The 22,712-nt window shown below is 44.3% G+C and overlaps 1 protein-coding gene across 2 annotated transcripts in view; it reads right to left on the reverse strand.

Annotated features, from left to right (window-relative positions):
• The window catches only part of L3MBTL3 (L3MBTL histone methyl-lysine binding protein 3), a 147,251-nt gene that overhangs the window by 117,198 nt on the left and 7,341 nt on the right, over positions 1-22,712 (reverse strand). Inside the window, exon 1 of one of the 2 annotated variants that reach the window (XM_029057561.2) lies at positions 6,726-6,833. The exons of the other annotated variant lie outside the window; for it this stretch is intronic. Coding sequence (XP_028913394.1) covers positions 6,726-6,727 — 2 coding nt within the window. The 5' untranslated portion in view covers positions 6,728-6,833. Of the gene's footprint in view, positions 1-6,725; positions 6,834-22,712 lie in introns of those variants that run through there. 2 annotated transcript variants of the gene reach the window in all.

The raw sequence follows: 22,712 nt of genomic DNA on the forward strand, positions 1-22,712 counted from the left end.
GTATTTGTTAAATGCTTACTACGTGCTAGGCACAGTAGTACACACTGGGGTAAATACAAGCAAATTGGGTTGAATACAGTCCCCATCCTGCATGGGACTCACAATCTTAAACACCATTTTACAGTTGAGGGAACCAAGGCCCTGAGAAGTGAAGTGACTTTCCCAAGGCCACACAGCAGACAAGTGGAGGCAGGATTAAAGCCCATGATCTTTCTGACTCCCAGGTCCATGCTCTAACCACTACCCCAGGCTGCTTCAATGGACAAGAGGCCCATAGCAGGTTACAAGTGGAAAAGTTAGAGATGTACTGGAAAAAGTTAGAGATGATAATGACATCTAGGAGAGCAGTCATCACGTAATTATAATAATTGTGGTATTTTGTAAGCATTTACAATGTGCCAAACACTGTCCTAAGCACTGGGACAGATGCAAGATAATCAGGTTGAACACAGTTCTTGTCCACATGGTGCTGACAGTCTAAAGGGGAGGGAGAACAGCCCCAATTTAAAGATGACATAACCGAGGCATAAAAAAGTTAAGTGACTTGCCTATGGTCACAAAGCAGGCAAGTGGCAGAGCCATCATTAGAACCCATGGTTTCTCCAAGCATCCTATTCCCTCTTTTGGTGCCATAACCTGGGCTGGGAAGACTATGGATCTGAAACAATAATGGGAATGCATATAGTCCCATGGTTTTTAAAGGAAAAAGTTCACCAATCAGTAAATCATATTTCTTGAGCACTTAGTGTGTGCAGAGTACCATACTAAGCGCTTGGGTGAGTACACTATAATAGTATAACAGAATTGTGCTGACCTTCTCTGTTAGTCACTAGGAAGTAGTATTTACTTCTGAATTGTTTCCTTTTCCATTTAACATTAAATATGCCTCTGAAAATCAGAAACAATACTTTTTCCACACAAAAGGAAAAAAAACAAAACATCTAAGGAAAAACTCCTAAGTAACATGAATTATATCCTGTAGGCATTTTGTATAAATTCTACCTGAGTATTTTGTTTTTTACTATCATCTACTCTCACAAGAAGCCATAACTCTCACTTTATCAATTTGCAACAAGGCCTAGGGCAGTGTCACTGAATTTGGCATAATGACTACAAAGCAAAAACCACAATTAAAAAAAAATCAATGTCCCCAGGTCCCTGTTTTATTAGATTATTTAAAATGTTGAAATTGTGACAAATAGAATTCAACAGCATGAAAAATATACTCCTTCATGTCCTCTTCCTACTCAGACCCAATTTCTGAAGTCCAGTGACTCCTTTGCATTTAGGTAAAACATCACAGCTGAGTCTGAGGAAAAGTGGCCCAAATTAATGTGCCAGTAGAGAAAAGCCAGCATCTAGTAGTTTTTTGGGGGGGCAGATTCTTCTTCTGGGACATGAAAAGTCTCTATTCTCCAATTTCGATTGTCTCTCCTTTAGGAAAGGAACAATAATACCCCCTCATTTCAGTAAAAAGTACTTCTGAGACAAGCAGTTTAAACTTGAAACTTTTCTCTGACTCATTCAGAAAATAGCACTTAGGACTGTGCACTGAGAAAATTCTAGATAAAGGTCAACTGATGAGGATGATGATGATGATGGAAAAGAAAATGGAGGGTGAAGAAGAAATAAATGCATAACATGTTTGCTCAAAAATTGCCAAAGTAGTGTAGTATTTGCCATAAGAAAACAAAGGTGAATATTTTTCATAAAGTGGTGGTAAAAGATACGGAATTCATAAGCTTGTCCTCTAGACTATAAGATCGTCCTCTAGACTGTAAGGCCATTAAGGACAGGGAATATTTCTGTTAATTCTGCTGTACTGTACACTTTCAAGCACATAGTACAGTGCTCTGCCCAGTTAGTGCTCATTAAATACCACTGAATGATTGACTCCTGCAAGAAGTTGGGTAAGCTAGAAGCGTCAGAGGGTTCTCTAGAGGTTTTAATTCAATTAATGGAAGAAAAGTTCACAACCTTCCAGAGGGGTGCTTGGGAAAAGTTATGGATGCTGCACAGTTCAGTGTTAACCATTAAGATGACACCTAGACTGTAAGCTCCTTGTGGGCAGGGAGCATGTCTACCAACTGTGTTAAACTGTATTCTCCCAAGTGCTTAGTACATTGCTCTGCACACAGTAATCACTCTGTAAATACGATTAATTGACATCTAGATGGCTAACCATCACACTACTCCAAGAATCATGTGGTCACCATCAGAGAGAGACCACAGGGAGGGATGGAACATTGTCTGACCCAGTTAATGGCATTTTTCATGTTGTTAAACCAGGATTTACTCAGTGGGCTTCTTGCACTCACTCAAGTGCTTAGTACAGTGCTCTGCCCACAGTAAGTACTCAATAACTAACATTGATTTGCTCAATAAATAGCATTGATTTACTCAATAATTCCCATGACAAGTGTCCCAGTTTTAAAACAGAAATTACTGCAAAACCTCAAAAACATAATGCACCCTCTTCCTCTAATTAAACCCTGCTTGATTCCAAAAAAATAAGTATCAAAAGCAAACCATTATTAACCCTCTTAGTAGAAAATACTCAGCTTGCTGACAAGTAATTCACTATCGTCAATAAGGACTTTTGAGTGTCCATAAGGTGCCTAAGGATGATGTTTAATACTGTATTTGAGAACGATAGAAATATATTTTGACTACAAAGACAAATCTAAAAAACAGCAAAACAAATTAACCAGAGGTATTTACCAAGTGCCTACTGAATACTCTACTAAGTTTTGAGGTGAGGATATTAAGCAAGACATATGTTCCCAAGTCTCAAAAGACTTTTAATCTTACAGGAGACACTATTTTTTTTTAACTGGTGTTTGTGCCAAGCACTGTACTAAGCGCAGGGATAGATACAAGCTAATCAAGTTGGACACAGTCCAAGTCCCACATGAGGCTCACAGTCTTAATCCCCATGTTTTACAGATGAAGGAACTGAGGCTCAAAGAAATGAAGTGACTTACCCCTGGTCACAGAGCAGCCTACCCCCTTCTAGATTCTGTGCCCGCTGTAGGGTAGGGTTTGTCTCTATCTGCTGCCGAATTGTACTTTCCAAGAGCTTTGTACAGTGCTCTGCACACAGCACTCAATAAATACGACTGAATGAATGAATGAACATGTGGCAGAGCCGACATTAGAACCCAGGTCCTCTGAATCCCAGGCCCAGGCTCTTTCCACTACGTCAGTCTGCTTTTCTAAGTTATATTACTTATAAGTACAGGGGACAATAAGAAGAATAAGGTTGTAACAGGTAAGAGGAGTATGTTAGGATAAAAGAGAAGAAATAAAATACCTAAATACCCACGGAATGTACCCATAGAGAATGGATATAAATTCTTATGCATTAAGGACAGCTGTTGGGTTGATGCTGGGAATTAGCAGGGAAAGGCTTCCTGAAGGAATAAACTCAGCCATCTCACAGCAGTGACAGAGAAGTGAAGTCCCTGGTCACAGTGCTCTGAGTTAAAACAGCCAAGAAAATTAGCTCATAAGTGCCTCTCTCCTGTACTCCCACCTTATCCTCACCTAAGAGAAATCAGGATAAGTGTCAAGGAAATCAGGCAGTGAGCCCAAATCCTGAATCTGTTCCATTTCAGCCATTAATATGGCCAGCAGAGTGGCACTGCTTTCTTCTGAGCCCAAATACAAGTCTGCATTAATGCACCTCTCCAAAAGCAATTGGTTCAACTTAGTAGTTCTTAAGAATGATGCTGTCCTGTTTCCTAGTCTTATAGGTTTTTTTTCCCAAGCTATGATCTGGGCCAAAATAGGAAATACAAAAGAAATTAGCAGTTAAAAGCCCTAAACACCATCACATTGATTCAACTTCTTCAGAAGCTGCTTGCAGATGCAGTATTCCCCAAAACCTAGCAGAAATTAGTTCAAGCTTTTTGCAGACTTCAGTTAATGTAATCTACTCATTCCTTCTTTAATGGTTTTCAGAACCTATTAATCTGTGGGAAGGCAGTCTGAACAGTCGAAAAAGAAGAATATTTTTTTTACCAGGTAATTTGACTTTTCAAATTTGAAGCCAGTAGCCCAGAACACATTTCACTCTTCATTCTAATGGCTTTTCACAAAATAAATGCTTGTTGAAAAAAGATGAAGACTCAAACATGATTAATTTTGTGGTGTTCACTTAGAACACTGCGATACTCTTTGATGAAAGACTGAAAAAGCTCTCTGGAGGAAAAGGACAGCACTTGAAATATCAAAATGTCAAAAATACCAAAGTTTTCCATTCTAGGGAGCTGAAATTGCTAAGCACTTCAACAGAAAATCCATTTGTTGGAACACTGAAGTTATTGGTTTTTTAGTTTTGTTTTGAAAGAGAAAAAAGCGTGGAGTTGTAGTTTACTAAAGCATGCACTCTTTAATACACAAACACAACCCATTGTGCTATGACCCTAAAAAAAGACTCATTAAATGTTTGCAGATTGATAGAGACTCTCTACTGCCTGAAATAACAGGTCCAACAATACAAACTCGCTAGCTTTTCTTTATTTTTTGCTTTATATGCATATAAGGTATACATACTGGTATGTTGGTGTTTACTTCTGACAACAACAATGCGGTAAGTGCATATGCATCCTTCTTTTAAAGGTTGGTCTGGACAATGAAATGTCATCAAGACAGCAAACCCAAATAGTAAATTCCAAAGCTACAACGATTTTACATCATATATATACCTCAAAGGCCCACTCTAGTAGTGCCACAAATTTGTTTCTTTTATCTGTGACCTTCTTCCCAGTTATACTACCATCCAAGACCTTCCTGAACCAAACCCCATACCAAAACCCCAGCAAACTTCTAGTTCTGTCCCGAGTGCTCCAAATAACTAGGCTGGGAACAGGGTTTGGGGAGGGAAGGGCATGGAAAGAGGTCTTGATAAAGATTACAACATTCTGCAAATGGCTTTGATGAGAGATTCACTGAGCCTAAAAGTCCACAAATATATGTGAGGCAACTGAAAATGTCTCGAGCAGCAGTAGTTGCAGTTGGGGCTACAACTCCCAGGTACACGTCTAAGAGGCTTATCCCCCTTCCCCAAGACAATTTGTTTACCTCAAAGTTCTGACCTCCTGTAGCCTCAACTGGCATCCTCTCGCTGGCCCTCTCCTTTGGGGTTGATAATGCTAATTCATTCTTTTGTCAGCTAGCGTGACTCCCAAACCTGAGAAGCAGCGTGGCCTCGTGCTCAGAGCGCGGGCCTGGGAGCCAGAAGGACCTCGGTTCTAATTCCAGCTCTGCCACTGTGGACCTTTGTGGCCACAGAGTGACCACAGGCAAGTCACTTCACTTCTCTGTGCCTCAGTTACCTCATCAGCAAAATGAGGATGAAGACTGTGAGTCCCATGTGGAATATGGACCGTGTTCAACCTGATTAGCTTGTATCTAGCCTAGGACTTAGTATGTCTGGCACACAGTAAGCACTTAACTAATACCATTAAAAAAAACTCCAAGGGGGCTCTTTAGATGATTGAGCTTCAGCCCGCCTACCCTGACCACACCCACAGAGCATGCTGAGAAAGCACCTTCCATCATCTGACCTGAAGAGGATGCACCTGCAGCTCCAATGCCCTCCTCCATCCCTGGCTATGATCCATATGTATTCCCCCAACCCCCCATTCCTGGGGCCACACCTGGCCCCAATCCTTCCAGGAGAGCCAACTCACTTAGGCCACGGTTCGGGTGTGTGGTCAGTACTGACACTCCTGGGAAGATCTCTGTGTTTTCATCAGGCTGGGCAGTCAATTAAGAAACATTTTTGACAGTGAGTGGGAATCATGTAGAACCTGTTACCATAGGCAGTCATGCAGACCAAAAATATCAGCAGACTCAAGGAGGGTTTGTCTAAATTAATGGATGAGAGATTCGTCACAAGATGCTAAAGGGGCAGTCAGGGGAGTTAAAGACTACAGATCTCGTATGGGAGATGCTAGGAAGGAAAAGCACTACTTGACTCCCTCATTCATTCAATAGTATTTATTGAGCGCTTGCTATATGCAGAGCACTGTACTAAGTGTTTGGAATGTACAATTCAGCAACAGAGACAATCTCTGCCCAATAACAGGCTCTCGCAACCAGAGGCACAATACTGGGCAGGATGGACCGATGGTCTGACCCAGAGATGGTGCAGATTCCCTGGTTTTAGGGAAGCCACATGGCCCAGAATAAAGAACACAGGTCAAGGAGTCACAGGGCCTGGGTTCTAATCTCAGCTCCTTGGGGGAGCCACTTAAGTGCTTTGTGCCTCAGTTTCCTCATTTGATAAATAGGGATTAAATCCTACTTCCTCCTACTTTGGCTGTGAGCCCTTTGTGGGCCAGGGAAGGTGTCCAGGCTGATTATCTTGTATCCGCCCCAGCTCTAGTACAGTGCTTGATACATAGTAAGTGCTTAACACCACGTCTGTCATTGTGTGACTGTCTTGTCAACTCACATGTCTGGAGCTAGTTTAGATAATCAAAAAATACCGGGAAATCTAAGAAATAAATGTATTAGAGCTTATCTAGTTATTCGAATTCCCCTCTGCCAGCACCTAAATTATCTATAAAGAGGATAAGTCATTGTCCATTCACATAATCAACTTTGAAGAGTGTTTGATTTCTCAGCAGTTGCTGCAATGCCTGTATGCATCCCTTATATGTCAACCCCAACCCACACGGAGTAGAAATATTCCTACCAGCACACTGTTCACTCACATTTATGAAAAAGCAGCTCCATCCTCAAATGAGAGTTGCCAGCAATGTGGAAATAATTCAGCACTCCATCATGAGCTTTTCATTATTCAAAAATAATTGAGTTTACATGGGCCCTTCAGAAAGAGATAAAAATCAATGCTTCCTCAGTATAGAATGTCTGTTGAAGAGCTCAAAAGTAGCCTGTAAATAACCCTTAGGGACCCTTGAAGATAGATCAAGGCTCATTATTTTCCCATTATTTTAGAGGTGGGGGCTCTCAGGCACAGAGTGGACCAATTCAGCTTTTATCACCTAGTTGTAAGGGCACAGTCCTGGGAGTCAGATGACCTGGGTTCTAATCCTGTCTCTGTCACTTGTCTGATGTGACTCTGGACAAGTCACTTAACTTCTCTGTGGTTTGGTTTCCTTGTCTCTAAAATGGGGATTAAATTCTACTCCCTCCTACTTAAGACTGTGAATCCCATACAGAACAAGGAACCTGATTATCTGGTATCTATCCCAATGCTTAGTACAGTGTTTGGCCCATAGTAAGCACTTAACAAGTACTGTAATAATTACAATTATATTGATATCACCTGAATTAATCCAGCAGAGATAGTGGCCTGGAAATCTCCAACCGACCATGTATTCTTAGGATCAGAACAGCCAGAATGCCTGCTGGGTAAGCCTAAAGTTCCCCAGATGGGGACATAAACATATTAGGATGCTAAGGGGCTGCCAAAGGGAACCAAGAAGTGAACCCCAACCCCTGTGATTCATTGTGGATTGTGTCCTACCTGATTATCTTTTAGCTACCCCAGCCCTTGGTACATAGTAAGCACTTAATAGATTCCACCATTATGATGATGACACTAATTACTGGATGCAGTATCCCATCAAGAACCCCAGACACTAAGGATTCATCTCTAGTCCTGGGATGCCCCTACCTGCAGCGAGTTCTACTATGGCCATGTAGAGAGTGCTCAGGTCCTGCCAGTCAAGTATGGTTCTCTCCAATCTTCTGCTAATTCCTGCTTGCCTAAGGCCAGTCCAACCTTCTGTTTATTGAAGATCTTGTTTTGCCTGCCACTTGCATGGATAGATCCACCTGTTACAGCAAGCTGTTTGACCTTTGCCTGCCAATTAATCAATCAATGGTATTTATTGAGTGCTTACTATGTGCAGAGCACAGTACTAAGCCCCTGAATAAGCACCTGACGGCCTGGGCTGAACACTCTCCCTCCTCAAATCCGACAAATACTCTTCCCCCGTCTTCAAAGCCTTACTGAAAGGCACATCTCTTCCAAGAGGGCTTCCCAGACTCGGACCCCCTTTTCCTCATCTCCCACACCCTTCTGCATCTCTCTGACTTGCTCTCTCCCTCCCTCCGCCACCACCGCTTTCAGCTCCACAGCACTTGAATATACATCTGTAATTTTATTTATTTGTATTGATGTCTGTCTCCCCCACTTTAAACTGTGAGCTCATTGTGGGGCAGGGAATGCCACTGTTCATTGTTGTATTGTACCTTCCCAAGCATTGAACACAGTTAAGTGCTTAATAAATACGATTGAATGAATGAATGCAACAAAATTAGCAGACACGTTTCCTGCCAGCAATGAGCAATTACATACATATCTGTAATTTATTTATATTAATGTCTGTCTCCCCCTCTACACTGTAAGTCTGTTGTGGGTAGGGAATGTGTTTGTTTCCTCTTATATTTTACTCTTCCAAGCACTTAGTACAGTGCTCGGCACGCAGCAAATGCTCAATAAATACAATAAATAATAATAATAATAATGTTGGTATTTGTTAAGCGCTTACTATGTGCACAGCACTGTTCTAAGCGCTGGGGGAGACATGGGGGAATCAGGTTGTCCCACATGGGGCTCACAGTCTTAATCCCCATTTTACAGATGGGGTAACTGAGGCCCAGGGAAGTTAAGTGACTTGCCCACAGTCACACAGCTGACAAATGGCAGAGCTGGGATTCGAACTCATGACCTCTGACTCCAAAGCCCATGCTCTTTTCACTGAGCCACGCTGAATAAAATGAATGAGCTTACAGTCTAGAGGGGGAGACAGACAGACAGACAGAAAGACAGACGTATCGGCCCTCATTGGGACTTTCAGGTCTCTGCCAGGGCTGACTCTTCTTCCTCAAAAGCCTCATCATCCTGGGTTCTGACACACCCCTGATACCAGTTGGTCAGAAGAACAGAGAGTCACCCTCCAGCCTCTGGTCTGCAAGTACTCAAGGAGCTTTTGCTAGGAGCAAGTTGTTGGATAAACTTGAGGGGTAACATGGCCTAATGGAAAGGATACGGGCCTGGGAGTCAGAGGACCTGGATTCTAATCCCAGCTCTGTCAGTTGCCTGCTGTTTGAACTGGGACAAGTCACTTACTTTCCTGGGCCTCAGTTTCCTCATCTGTAAAATGGACATGAAATACCAGTTCTCCCTCCTAATTCTCCCTCCTACTTACACTGCAAGCCCATGTGGGATGGGGTCTGTATATCCATCCCATACAAGGGAACTGAGGGATTTCTCCCAAGTGGCAGCCTGAAGTCACTGAAGAAACTGTGGGAGTGACCATTAGCAAGTGCCACCCAGGGTCAGGATGTGAATTACGGTAACAGCAGTCAGCCAGTACAATCCTCTTTCTGCTCTTGAGGATACAGGGAGATGAGGATACTACTGAGGCCAGGGACAAAAACCCCAGAGAGCAAACCTGTCGCCTCACAATCTGCTCTCATTCCTTTTGGACTCAGAATTGCTAGAACAAACAAGCTACTGAGCAGGAAAGTGTCTTTTTCAGAGAGGGATTGAAATCACTGGTTTGTGGCAGGGCTTGAATAAGACTAGGGGAACAAATGAGAGTGTGAAGGAGAAAGGGGAAGGTGAAGAAAAAATAGAGTGTGAGAAAAGACAAGGGAATGCATTTACTTGTGAACTTCCTGAAATCAAGGGACAGGTCTTCTGCTTATATGGTATGATCCCAAATACTCAATGCACTGCTCTGCACTTAATAAATACCCCTGCTTGGTTGAAGGGAAGAGGAAGAAAGAGAGGAAAGTGGGGAGGAAGAACAGAAGGAGATGGGGAAAGGAGGTGGGGAGAAAGAGACAAAAGAAGAAAAGGAAAAAGGAAGAAATGGTAACTGGAAAAGAGGGTGGGAAAAAACAAAGTTCAGAATAAGGGACTGAAAGCTCTCCTTTTGGAAATTCTGAAACAGATTATACAACTCCTAATTAAACACAACTCCACCCCAAACCCACAGTGCTTCCTGTCAAATATGCAACTGTCTTCAAGACACTTACTTTCCCGCTTAAGTAGCACAGCCCTTTTCAGGTCATGGTTCCTAATAGTGTGTCAGAAGGGGGAGAAAGCAATTAAAAAAAAAAATTCAAGTCTAAACCCCTTATTCAAACCTACACAACAGACAAGAAAGATACCAGCTTTAACTCCCAGTGTGATGAGACCTCTTCTGTTGTGCACATACTGACAGTGAGATCTGTTGGGTGCAGATGTCAGATTTTGCCTTCAGTTCTCTACCCAAATCACCTGAGGCAGGCACAACTCCAGAAGATTTCAACATGGGCTTTGTCTTCAACAGGATCAGGATCCTTCCAGTAAACCTCCAAACAGTTCCTTGTTCTTGACTCTTCTGCTTCCAACCCAATGCTCACCCTTCCTCCCTACCTGGAACATCCTCTCCACTTAGTTTTGCCAAATGTCATCCTTCCCCTTCAAAGCTCTTCAATTCCACTCTGAGGACATGGAACTTGGGAGAAGGGGGGAGGGGGGAAAGGGGTTGGGCCACTTCCTCGCTTACCCCGACGTAGATGCTGCTAAGTTCCATACATTCAACTTTGTTATACCGTACTCTCCCAAGTGCTTGGTTCAGTGCTCTGCACACAGCAAGTGTTCAATAAGTATGACTGTCTGAATCTGAAAAGCCACCTCCTCCAGGAAGCGTTCCCTAACTCCTTCACTCTCCTAGTCAGTCCAACCCCACAGTCCCCTCTACTCTTACACTTTTTTTTTAAATCGCACTTATTAAGAAATAAGATAAGCAGGTTGGAAACAGTCCCTGTCCCACAGGGGGCTCACAGGCTGATTAAGAAGCAGAATAGATACTGGTCCACTATAAGCAAAGATGACAAAACTGAAGTCCAGAGAAGGGTTTTAGGTTTTGTTGTTGTTGTTGTTTATGGTATTTGTTAAGTGCTAATGCTAAGCACTGTACTAAGCACTGGGATTGGGTTGGACACAGTCCATGTCCCACATGGGACTCACAGTATTAATCCCCAAGATAAGTGACTTGTCCAAGGACACACAGCAGGTAATTGGCAGAGCCAGAAGTGGAATTCAGGTTCTGTGGATTAAACAAATGCTTATTTGATCATTATTTATCCACTCTGCTGATCACAGCTACAGCACTCAACTATCTTATATTTGTTAATTCATGTCTACTTTGAGATCCCTTGAGGGCAGAGCCCCTATTTTACACTTTTTAGGGTCTCAAATGTTGACTGGGAGATCCCATTGATGAAACTGCTACTAATAACGGCCCTTTACTGAAAGGTTCATTTCTGTCACTGAACCACTGCCTACCCTGGAAAAGCAGTTAGCTGTGCTACTTTTTAATGCACTCTTTGTTTGGAAGACCAAACTAGAAACTGCAGAAAAATGAGACCTTCATAAATATCCCTATTTATTCCTGCTTACATATAAATTCTAAATGACTTCCCTTCACCTGTTTCTCATAGTGAAGCTGCAGATATCGTCCAATACAGCAAGAGTATGTGTGGATGTGTGACTGATTCTACTGTAATGACTATGCAAAAAAAAAAAGTTCCAAGACCCAGAAGTATTTCATAAAAATCTCAACTTCCTGCCCTTTGGTGAGTGTAACTATGAGAATTAATTATTTGCCACTTCCTCTACATGAGTACTGTTAAGAAGGTGATTGAGAGAGTGAGAGAGAACGTGTGTTTGAGAGAGAGAAAGAAACAGACAAAAAGGGTGCATTACTGGCTTAAGGAAAAGAAAAGTGAAATTGCAAACTAGTGGTATAAGCTATATAAATGGGAACATGTCCTATTTAATGCTTTCTTTTCTCCAGAGCTTTTACCCGGTTTTTAGTTTAGGTGTCTGCTCAAGAAGAGAATGATGTGTGGGGGAAAATGCTCTACAAAAGTAGCAAACAAGAAAGCGTATCAACATGTTAGAAGACTCTGGCACTAAAATTACAGTTACCTATTTGAAGACAAGTGTTTCCTTGTCCCTTTTCAATGTTAAACATACATTAACTCAATAAAGAAAAACTATACAAGCCAAAGATACATTTGCTCTTTTTTTTTTTCTGGCCCACACTCACTTCCTTTCACTAAGAAAGCAAATTAAAAGACATTGAAATGGGAATTTGTTCTTGAACACTTCAAGTGGAAATTTGGATTTGGCTAGATTTAGTCCGCTTTGTTTTATAAAGCATCTTCTGATAATTTACTTTTCATATAGTAATTGTGAAACTCCCAAACCAGCTGTTAGGGAAGGAGCATGCCTAAAATCAAGAGTACAGGCCTGGAAATCATAGGTTCTGACACTTGCCTGCTCTGTGACCTCGGGTAAGTCACTTCACTTCTCTGTGCCTCAATTTCCCCACCCATAAAACAGAGATTCAATACCTGGTCTTCCTCCCACTAATACTGTGAGCTCTGTGTAGGACATGGATTGTGTCTACAACCTGATTATCTTGCAACTACCCCAGTTTTAGTATACTGCTTGGCACACAGTAAGTGCTTAAAGATGCCATTATCATTATTATTATTGACAGTCAAGTGGCTGCAGCATGGGTAGCCCCAGCAGCTAAGAACACCCCAATCATTCCTCTTATTTTGGAGATATGGAAATGACTGTAAGCTTGTTGTGGGAAGTGAATGTGTCTGTTTATTGCTATAGTGTACTCTCCCAAGCCCTTAGTACAATGTTCTGCACACAGTAAGTGCTCGATGAATACAACTGAATGAAATAGGAAAATACAGAATCAAGACCTCACCTCTCCCCAACTGCCACCCTTGCACCGCCCCAGCTTTTATGTCCCATCCTTATACTCTGTCGCTCCCCCTACCAGTATTTTACTGTCTCCCCGGCTTGATTGTAAACTGATTGAGGGCAGGGATCTGGTTTAATAACTCTGCTGTACTCTCTCCCAAGCTCTTAGTACAGATCTCTGCCCACGCTAACTGCTAAACTGATCCCACTGATTGACTGCCTGATTGGTCTATGCCTCCTTCTCACTTAGAGGTCACAGTCGATCTGACAATTCTATTTATTGAGAGCTTACTGTGTGCAGGGCACTGAATTAAGCACTGGGGAGAGTACAATATAACAGTAAAGAAGACATATTCCCTGCCCACAACAAGTTTACAGTCTAGACAGGAAGGCAGACATTAATGTAAATAGATAAAATTATAGACATAGACCTAAGTCCTGCAGGGCTGAGGGGGGCGAGCGGCCTGAATGAAGGGAGCAAGCCAAGACAGAGCAGAAGGGGAGTGGGAGAAGAGGAAATAAGGGCTTAGCCAAGGACGGCCTCTTGGAGGAGGTGTGCCTCCAATAAGGCTTTAAAGCTGGGGAGCGTAATTGTGTGTCGGATATGAAGAGGTAGGGCGTTCCCAGCCAGAGGCAGGACGTGGGTGAAAGGTTGGCGGTGAGATCGACAAGATCGAGGATCAGTGAGTAGGTTGGCATTAGAGAAGTGAAGTATGCAGCTTGGGCTGTAATAGAATAGCAAAGTGAGGCAGGAGGAGACAAGATGATCGAGTGCTTTAAAGCCACTGCTAAGGAGTTTCTGTTTGATGCAGAGGTGGATGGGCAACCACTGAAGCTTCTTGTGGAGTGGGAAAACATCACTTGAACTTTAGTTGTAGAAAAATAATCTGAGACGCAGAGTGAAGTATGGATTGGAGTGGGGAAGTGACAGGAAGGAGGGAGGTCAGCAAGGAGACTGATATCATAAACAAGACAGGATAGGATAAGTGTTTGGATTAATGTGACAGCAGTTTGGGTGGAGAGGAAAGGGTGGATTTTAACAACATTGTGAAGGTCGAACCGACTGGATTTAGTGACGGGTTGAATGAGGGAGAGGAATCAAGGATAACACCAAAGTTACAGACTTGTGGGGTAGGAAGGCTGGAGGTGCTGTCTACAGTGACGGGTAAAGTCCGGAGAAGGAGGAGGCTTGAGTGTGAAGATAAGAAGTTCTGTTTTAGACATGTTAAGTATGAGGTGACAGCAGGACATCCACGTAGAGATGTCTTGAAGGCAGGAGGAAATTCAGGACTGCAGAGAGGGAGAGAGATCAGGGTTGGAGATGTCTATTTGGGAATCATTCGCATAGAGGTGGCAGTTTAAATCATGTGAGCAAATGAGTTCTCCAAGGAAGTGGGTATAGACGGAGACTTAGAAGGGGAGCCAGAACTGAATCTCGAGGGACCCCCCCCCTCCACAGTTGGGAGGTGGGAGGCAGAGGAGGAGCTTGCAAAGGAGACTGAGAATGAGCAGCCAGAGAGATAGGAAGAGAACCAGGAGAGGACAGGGTCTCTGAAGGCGCTGTTTCCAGGAGAAGGGGATGATCGGCAGTGTCAAAAGCAGCTGAAAGGTCCAGGGAGAAGTGATTCCATCACAGTGGAGAAGCCCAGTCAGCCCAGTAGCGTGGCTCTCAGGAACGCTGTCCGGGCCAGGATCCCTCACAGCTCCCCTGCATGAAGGACAAAATGGACTTGCAGCCTATGTGCCCCTCCTCATGCACAGGAGGTCTCAGTCGTGCAGGCTGCAACAAGAGACGCAGGCCAGGAGTGACCTGTTCTGAAACCACTAGAAGGCCAAGGTGACTTTTCAATACAAAAGTCTATATAACTTGGGCTTAAAAACTTACTCGTAATTTAGCATCGGAGCTTGCCAAAAACTAAGCTCCCATTTCATCCAGGCACTCCAGCAAACAGAACTGAGGAGGTTTCCAGCTCTCATGGAATCCCACTGAGCAGGTAATCTCCCTTCTGGGCCAAGGTGAGCGAACCTTTTCATCTTCCCCAGGAAGTCCTGCCGGCCTAAGTCAGGTTCAGCTTTTCAAATTTCTCTCCTTTCTTATCACAGAAGAAACATGTCTCAAATCATCTTCAGTTCACTGTTTTCTGAGGCTTTTAAAGTCACAGCCACAGAGGTTTTCCCTTCTGCTACACCCCTGATCCTCTGCTGAATATTATTTCCTCTCTCTCTTTTTTTTTTTTGCCCTTTGCTTATTTTAGCTATTTCTTCCTTCCTCTTTACTGACTTTCTACATAAACTCCTCCACGTGCACACTCTCTCAGACCATTACTGTAAACTCTCTTCTCTCTCCCGTCTCCCCATTTTTGAATCTACCTCCACTGTCACACAGACTCTCTTCCATTCTTAGCAGTTAAAAGTACCTTCCTTACTAAGCCCAAAACTTGAATTTCTATTTCGCTATAATCAAACAAGTTAGTTTCCTAACTGGCTACTCTCTACTCAGTCCTGTTTATCATCCTAAGTGGAAGGGCAGTTTTCAAAAGCACTATCATAGCTTTTATTTTTCAGGATGACTGCACAAAGAACTTCCATAACAAAGTCCCAGAAACTCGTCCCATCAGTTTAATCACACAAAGGTTTTTAATAAACAATAATAATAATACTGGTGGTTTTTATGAAATGCTTATTATGGGCCAGGCACTGTACTAAGTGCTGGGGTGGAGACAGGCATATCGGGTTGGTCACGGTCCCTGTCCCACACGGGGCTCGCAGTCTCAATCCCCATTTTACAGATGAGGCAACATGAGGCACAGAGAAATGAAGTGACTTGCCCAAGGCCACACAGCAGACAAGTGGCAGAGTTGGGATTAGAATCTATGACCTTCTGACTCCTAGGCCCGAGCTCTATCCACTACACCATGTTGCTTAGTAAGAAAGTAAAGGGAGTGAACTGAACGAGTTTAATGTGCAGAGTAGGAGCTGGCAAAATGATCATCAAAGTGCTGGGCAATCACTCAATGGTATTAATTGAGCGGTTACTATGTACAGAGCACTGTACTAAGCTCTTGGGAGAGTACAATTCAAGGGGCTTGGTAGACACTACCTCTACCCACCAGGACTTTACAAGGTAGAGGGAGGGATGGGCATTAAAGTCGGGAATGGCAGAGTGTAAGGATATATACATAATAATAATAGCGTGGCTCAGTGGAAAGAGCACGGGCTTTGGAGTCAGGGCTCATGAGTTCGAATCCCAGCTCTGCCACTTGTCGGCTGTGTGACTGTGGGCAAGTCACTTAACTTCTCTGTGCCTCAGTTACCCCATCTGTAAAATGGGGATTAAGACTGTGAGCCCCACGTGGGACAACCTGATTCCCCTGTGTCTACCCCAGCGCTTAGAACAGTGCTCGGCACATAGTAAGCGCTTAACAAATACCAACATTATTATTATTATTATTATTATTATAAGTGCTGTGAAGCTGGAGTCTCTTTCCCAAGTGCTTAGTCCAGTGCTCTGCACAAAAGAAGTGCTCAATAAATACGACTGAATGATTGAGAGGTGGGATGTACATCAAAGTGCTTAAGGGGTGCAGACAGGCAAGGCAGAAGGGAAGGCGAAGAGGGAAAGCGAAGGCTTAGTCAGGGAGGAGTTATGATTTTAGTAGGGCTTTGAAGGTGGGAAGAGTGGTGGTCTGTCATATATGAAGGGGTAGAGAGTAGCAGGTCAGAGGAAGGACGTGGACAAGTTGTCAGCGATAAGACAGTTGAGATTGAGGCATGGTGAGTAAGTTGATTCTAGAGTAAAGAGTCTGCACCTGTTACCCCATCTGTAAAATGGGGATTGAAACTGTGAACCCCCTGCGGGATATGCATCCAACCTGATTAGCTTTTCTCTACCCCAGTGCTTAGTGCTTAGCCTGGCACACAATAAGTGCTTAGCAAATATGATAAAAATACAAAGAGTGTGAGTTGGGTTGCAGAGTAAATCAGCAAGGTAAGGTAGGAGGGAGAGAGCTAATTTGAGAGCTTTAAAGCTGATTATAAGGAATTTCTGTCTGAGGCAGAGATGAATGTGCAACAATTAGAGGTTTTTGAGGAATGGGGAGAGGTGGACCGAACAATTTTTCAGAAAAATGATCCAGGCAGCATGATGAACAGACTAGAGGAGAGAGAGACAGGGGGCAGGGAGGTCAGCAAAGAGGCTGATGCAACAGTTAAGGCAGGTTACGATAAATGTTTGGATCACGTAGCAGTTTGGATGGAGAAGGAAAGGTGGATTCTAGAGATGTTGTGACAATACAACTGACAAGAAATGATGACAGACTGAATATGTGGTGTGAATGAGAGATACGAGTCAAGGATAATGCCAAAGCTACAGCCTTGTGAGACAGAGGATGGTGGCACTGTCTACGGTGACAGAAAAGTCTCGGGGAGGCCAGGGTTTGAGTGGGAAGATGAAGAGTTTTGTTTTGGAGTTGTTTAGTTTGAGGGGCCAGCAAGACATCCAAATGGAGATGTCCTGAAAGCAGGAGGACAGGCAAGAGTGAGGAGAAAGTGATCAGGGCTTGGAGATGTACATTTGGGAACGAATTTGAGATGGTAGTTGAAGCCATGGGAAAGAATGAGTTCTCCAAGCGCGTAGGTGTAGATGGAGAATAGAAGAGGACCTAGAATTAAGCCTTGAGCGGCTTTCACAGTTAGAGGGTGGGAGGCAGAAGAGGAGGCAGCAAAAAGAGACTGAGGAGGAGTGACCAAAGTGCGAGGAGAAGAACCAGAAGAGGACAGTGTCACTCAAGGTTAGGCAGTGTTTCCAGAAGCGCGTGGTCAACAGTGTCAAGGGCAGCCGAGGGATCGAAGTGGATTAGGACAGAGTACAGGTCAGGCATGAAGGAGATCAATGGTCACCTTAGAAAGTGCAGTTTCCAAGGAGTGAAAGGGTTGGAAGCAAGTTGCAAGGGATCAAGGGGAGAATGGGAAACGAGGAACTGGAGGCAGCAAGTGCAAATGACACACCAGAGGAGACTGGAATGGAATGGTGGGGGGGGATGGGATGATAACTGGAAGGTGCCACGGGGTCAAGAGAGGGCATCATCAGGAAAGACACAGAAAACAAAGGCTGAGTTGTGACTCTAGCACAGTACAAAATCATGGGACACCTGCTCCTGGTATACCGTGGGCTGTTCTGCTCAGTGCCTTCTGGGAAGGACATATTAATACTGGGGGAAAGTAGGTAGAAGTAGAGGAAGGGCTGAGAGTCAGAGAAACTTCCATGATGAGAGGGTGAAAAGATTGGGGCTCTTCAGTCTGAAAAGACATTGGCTGAAGGGGGAAACATGACTGAAATTTACAAAACCATAAAGGATACAGAAGGGGTAAACATAGTATTATCGCTCAGCAGAACAACAGGCAAATAGGGAAAATCTATGGAAGGTGAGACTGGAATGTTGCTAAACATGAGGATGTCTGTCAGAGGGGGCAGGCAGCCATCACACAGTTCAGCCAATGGTGCTGTGGCCCCAGCTGGAAACGAAACCCGGGGCTGGATGGACCAGTGGTCTGACTCAGGAACGGTTTCATTTATGTTCTCATGGTCTTAAGTTCACTGAGCACCTAACCTTCCACTGGGAAATGGCTTAGTCACAAGGGAGAAGTGAGCTAATGAGCCAGTTAGTTCCAACATTCATATGATCTCTAGGAGTGCAAATTAAGCATTTTGGTGCCTAGGTTAAAACTCTTAAACCCTTTTGTTAGGGTTTGATAAGGTACGACCAACACATTAAGAGCAGCAGCGTGACTCAATGAAAAGAGCACGGGCTTGGGAGTCAGAGGTCACGGGTTGTAATCTTGACTCTGCCACTTGTCAGCTGTGTGACTTTGGGCAGGTCACTTAACTTCTCTGTGCCTCAGTTCCCTCATCTGTAAAATGGGGATTAAGAATGTGAGCCCCACGTGGGACAACTTGATTACCTTGTATCTCCCCCCTAGCTCTTAGAACAGTGCCCGATACATAGTAAGCACTTAAATACCATCATCATCATTATTATCATTATTAAGGATACTGAGGGCCCTTTACACAGAATTGGGAGTCTGCCCCCTATGGCTGGGGCATCGTGAGGCCACACACCTCCTTTGGACAAGAGTCCAGCTCTACTTTTGTCAGTGAAGCTAGCTTCCTCATCCGTAAAATGGGGATCAATACTTGTTCTCCCTTCCCCTTAGACTGAACCCCTTGTGGGACAGAGGCTGTCTAATTATACAGCCTAATTATCTTACAACGCTAGACTGTGAGCTCCTTGTAGGCAGGAAATGTGTCTACCAAGTCTGTTGTATTCTGCACTTAGTACAAATGCTCTGAACACAGTAAATGCTCAGTAAATACCATTGATTGATTGTCTGTCTGATCCACCACAGTGCTTGGCCCACACTTAACCAATTCCACAATCATCAGACTTTCCAAATGTGCCAGAGGGTGTTTCCCTGAGAGACTCTAGCTCTCCTGGACTCAAATCCAGTTGGCAAGAAATAGAATGGAACACTTACTCTGCCATCACTGGATGGCGATGGATGATTAATCAAAATATATCTAGAGTTGTCTCCTCACGACCCTTATTCAACAGATGGGGCTCTAAGACCATAAAGCCCCTCGTGGGCAGGGACCCCATCTACTGATCCTACTGTAGTGTACCTTCCCAAGCGCCTGGGACAGGGCTCTGTACAAAGTAAGTGCTCAATAGATACCACTGATTGACTTACGAGGATCTTACTAAGCCCAGAAAGATTGACGTCTATGGATTAATCTTCCAAAGTACAATCAATTCTCTCATATCACAGGGACTGCATTCCTGAAGAATCCTACATTAAGCAGAAAGCATGTTGTGGCACTCAAGCAGTGCCTGATGCCGCATGCTAGTGCAAAACTGTTTCTTCCGACCACCAGCTGTGCTGCAGTAGACAAGACTCGTGTGTCGGAAGACCATTCCCTAATTCCACAACTGAGTTCCAAGCCAAAACAGATAAAGGAAATAGATGCTGTGGCAGAGTGACTGCAGTGAATGAAAGCTTTATCCTTTGAGAGAGAGACAACTTTCATTTTTCACCGGTTCATTACCAAGTGTCACCACTGAAATAGGTGCCTTCAGGAATTGAAATATTATGTCACTCTAGAGCACTTTGGAACAGAACAAAAACAAAATTGCACTTTTTCAGTAGTTTACAGTATAAGATAAAAGCTCAGCAGGAATGAAGTGGACCTCTCACCCACACAAAATTAAATGCATAAACACAGAATTCACCAATACATTTACCTAATCACAGAGTGGGCTCCCAGCAGAAACCACAAAAAAGCTCAGCTTCACTGGGTTTGCGGGGGGGACGGACCATCATATTCCAGCCTCACACTTCATAGCCAGTTTTACCCCTGGGAAATCCATTCAAAAGACCTTCGAGGCCTGCCCTGACAGAAGATCAGTCCTACCATCTCATCAGCTCCTCCCTACCCTTGAAGCTTTCTTTCGTTGATTACCGATCCCACACAAGTTTTTAGGGATAGATCCATTTCCCGTCTGGAGGGACCCTCCTCCTCAAGAAGGCAGGATCACATTCGGAAGACAGTTCATGAGAAGAGTCTGCATTCCACCAGAGGCAATTTCCAAGTCGACCGCTCATATTTCATTTCCCAAAAAGTTCTCTGGAGTGCGGTCGTCATTTGACTTTCCACAATTTTTTTTTTTTTTTCCCCCAAATAGGGTCTGCCCAGCTGTAAAACTCACCAGCCCTCTGCGGCTGGGCTGGAGCAGGTGACACGAAACAGATGTGAATCAGTGTGCCACTAACCGGAAAACGCCAACCCAACCCTCGCAGATGAGTCACCTCTACCTACTGATCTCAAAGCACCTGAGCTGCCTTCTTCCCCCTACCCAGCTGGGTCCCTCCTTGTTCCAAAACTCACTGTGGTTCCCCCCAAAGCCATCCAGGAAGCGGTGCTGCCTAGTGAATAGAGCACGGGTCTGGGAGTCAGAGGACTTGAGTTCTAATGCGGGCTCTGCCGCTCGTCTGCCGTGGGACCTTGTGCAAGTCGTTTCACTTTTCTGTGCCTCAGTTCCCTCATCTGTAAAATGGGGATGAAGACTGTTAACCCCCAAGTGGGACAGGGACTATGTCCAACCTACCTCGTACTGACCCCAGCACCTTGCACAGTACCAGGTACATAGTAAGCTCTTAATACCATTAAAAAAAAACACCCAAAAACAAAGTTCCCCATAGCAGGATAAAATGAAGGTTCCCTTCTTTCTAGGCCCCTTATAGGGGAGAGGCAAGAAGAGGCAGGAGTCCCTCTTCTTTTTCATTCTATTTTCACAGATGGGGAAGCAACACGGTGTAGTGGATAGAGTACAGGCCTGCGAGTCAGGAGGTCATGAGTTCTAATCCTGCCTCAGCCACTTGTCTGCTGTGTGACGCTGGGCAAGTCACTTCACTTCTCTGTGCCTCAGTTTCCTCATCTGAAAACTAGGGATTGTGTCAACCTCACAGGGAACTGGTATTTTGTCCAACCCGATTTGCTCATATCCATCCCTGCGCTCCGTAGAGCGCCTGGCACATAGTAAGTGCTTTACAACCACAACTAGTATTGTTATTCATTCAATCATATTTACTGAGTGCTTACTGTGTGCAGAGCACTGTACTAGGCGCTTGGGAGAGTGCCACACAACTGAGGAGCAGCGTGGCTTAGTGGAAAGAGGGCTTGGGTGTCAGAGGTCATGGGTTCTAATCCCAGCTCTGCCACTCGTCAGCTGCGTGACTTTGGGCAGGTCAACCCGGTGTGGGCAGGGACTGTCTCTCTTTATCGCCAGACTACTTGTTTCGCTGTTGTGTTCTGTTGTCTATCTCCTCCGTTGAGACTGTGAGCCCGTTGTTGGGCGGGGATTATCTCTATCTGTTGCCCAATAGTACAGTCCAAGCGCTTAGTACAGTGTTCTGCACATAGTAAGTGCTCAATAAATACAACTGAATAAATGAATGCTGCACTCTTTATGGCTGAATTGTACTTTCCAAGCGCTTAGGACAGTGCTCTGCACACAGTACACGCTCAATAAATACGACTGAATGAATGAGCTTCAGTTCTCTGTGCCTCAGTGGCCTCATCTGTAAAATGGGGATTAAGGCGGTGAGCCCCACGTGGGACAAACTAATAATGATAATAATGGTGGTATTTGTTAAGGACTTACTCTGGGTCAAGCACTGTTCTAAGCACTGCAGGGGGAACCAAGGTGATCAGCTTGTCCCACTTGGGGTTCACCGTTTTTAATCCCCATTTTTCCAGGTTAGGTAACTGAGGCCCAGAGAAGTGAAGTGACTTGACCAAAGTCACACAGCTGGCAAGCGGCGGAGCCGAGATTAGAACCCATTAGAACCCATGACCTCTGTCTCCCAAACCCGGGCTCTTCCCACTTAGCTGCACTGCTTCCCTTATCAACCCAGCACTTAGAACAGCGCTGGGCACATAGCGCTTGACAATTGCCATCACTATTATTATGCGTGCCTGGCACATAGTAAGCGCTTAACAAATATCACCATTATTATGATGAGGACTTGGCACATAGTAAGCGCTTAACAAATACCATCATCATTATTATTATTATTAAGACAAAAGAGACACAGCCCCTGCCCATGGGGAGCTGACAGGGAGGAAGGAGCGGTGGGGCAATGCACTGCCCCCTCAGGTCTCACTCCAGGTCCAAGCATGTGGTTCAGTGGAAAGAGCCCAGGCTTGGGAGTCAGAGGTCATAGGTTCGAATCCCCGCTCTGCCACTTGTCAGCTGTGTGACTGTGCGCAAGTCACTTCACTTCTCTGGGCCTCAGTTCCCTCATCTGTCCAATGGGGATGAAGACTGTGAGCCTCACGAGGGACAACCTGATGACCCTGCATCTCCCCCAGTGCTTAGAACAGTGCCCTGCA

Source organism: Ornithorhynchus anatinus, chromosome 2 (genome assembly GCF_004115215.2).
Source record: "Ornithorhynchus anatinus isolate Pmale09 chromosome 2, mOrnAna1.pri.v4, whole genome shotgun sequence".
Taxonomy (NCBI): Eukaryota; Metazoa; Chordata; class Mammalia; order Monotremata; family Ornithorhynchidae; genus Ornithorhynchus; species Ornithorhynchus anatinus.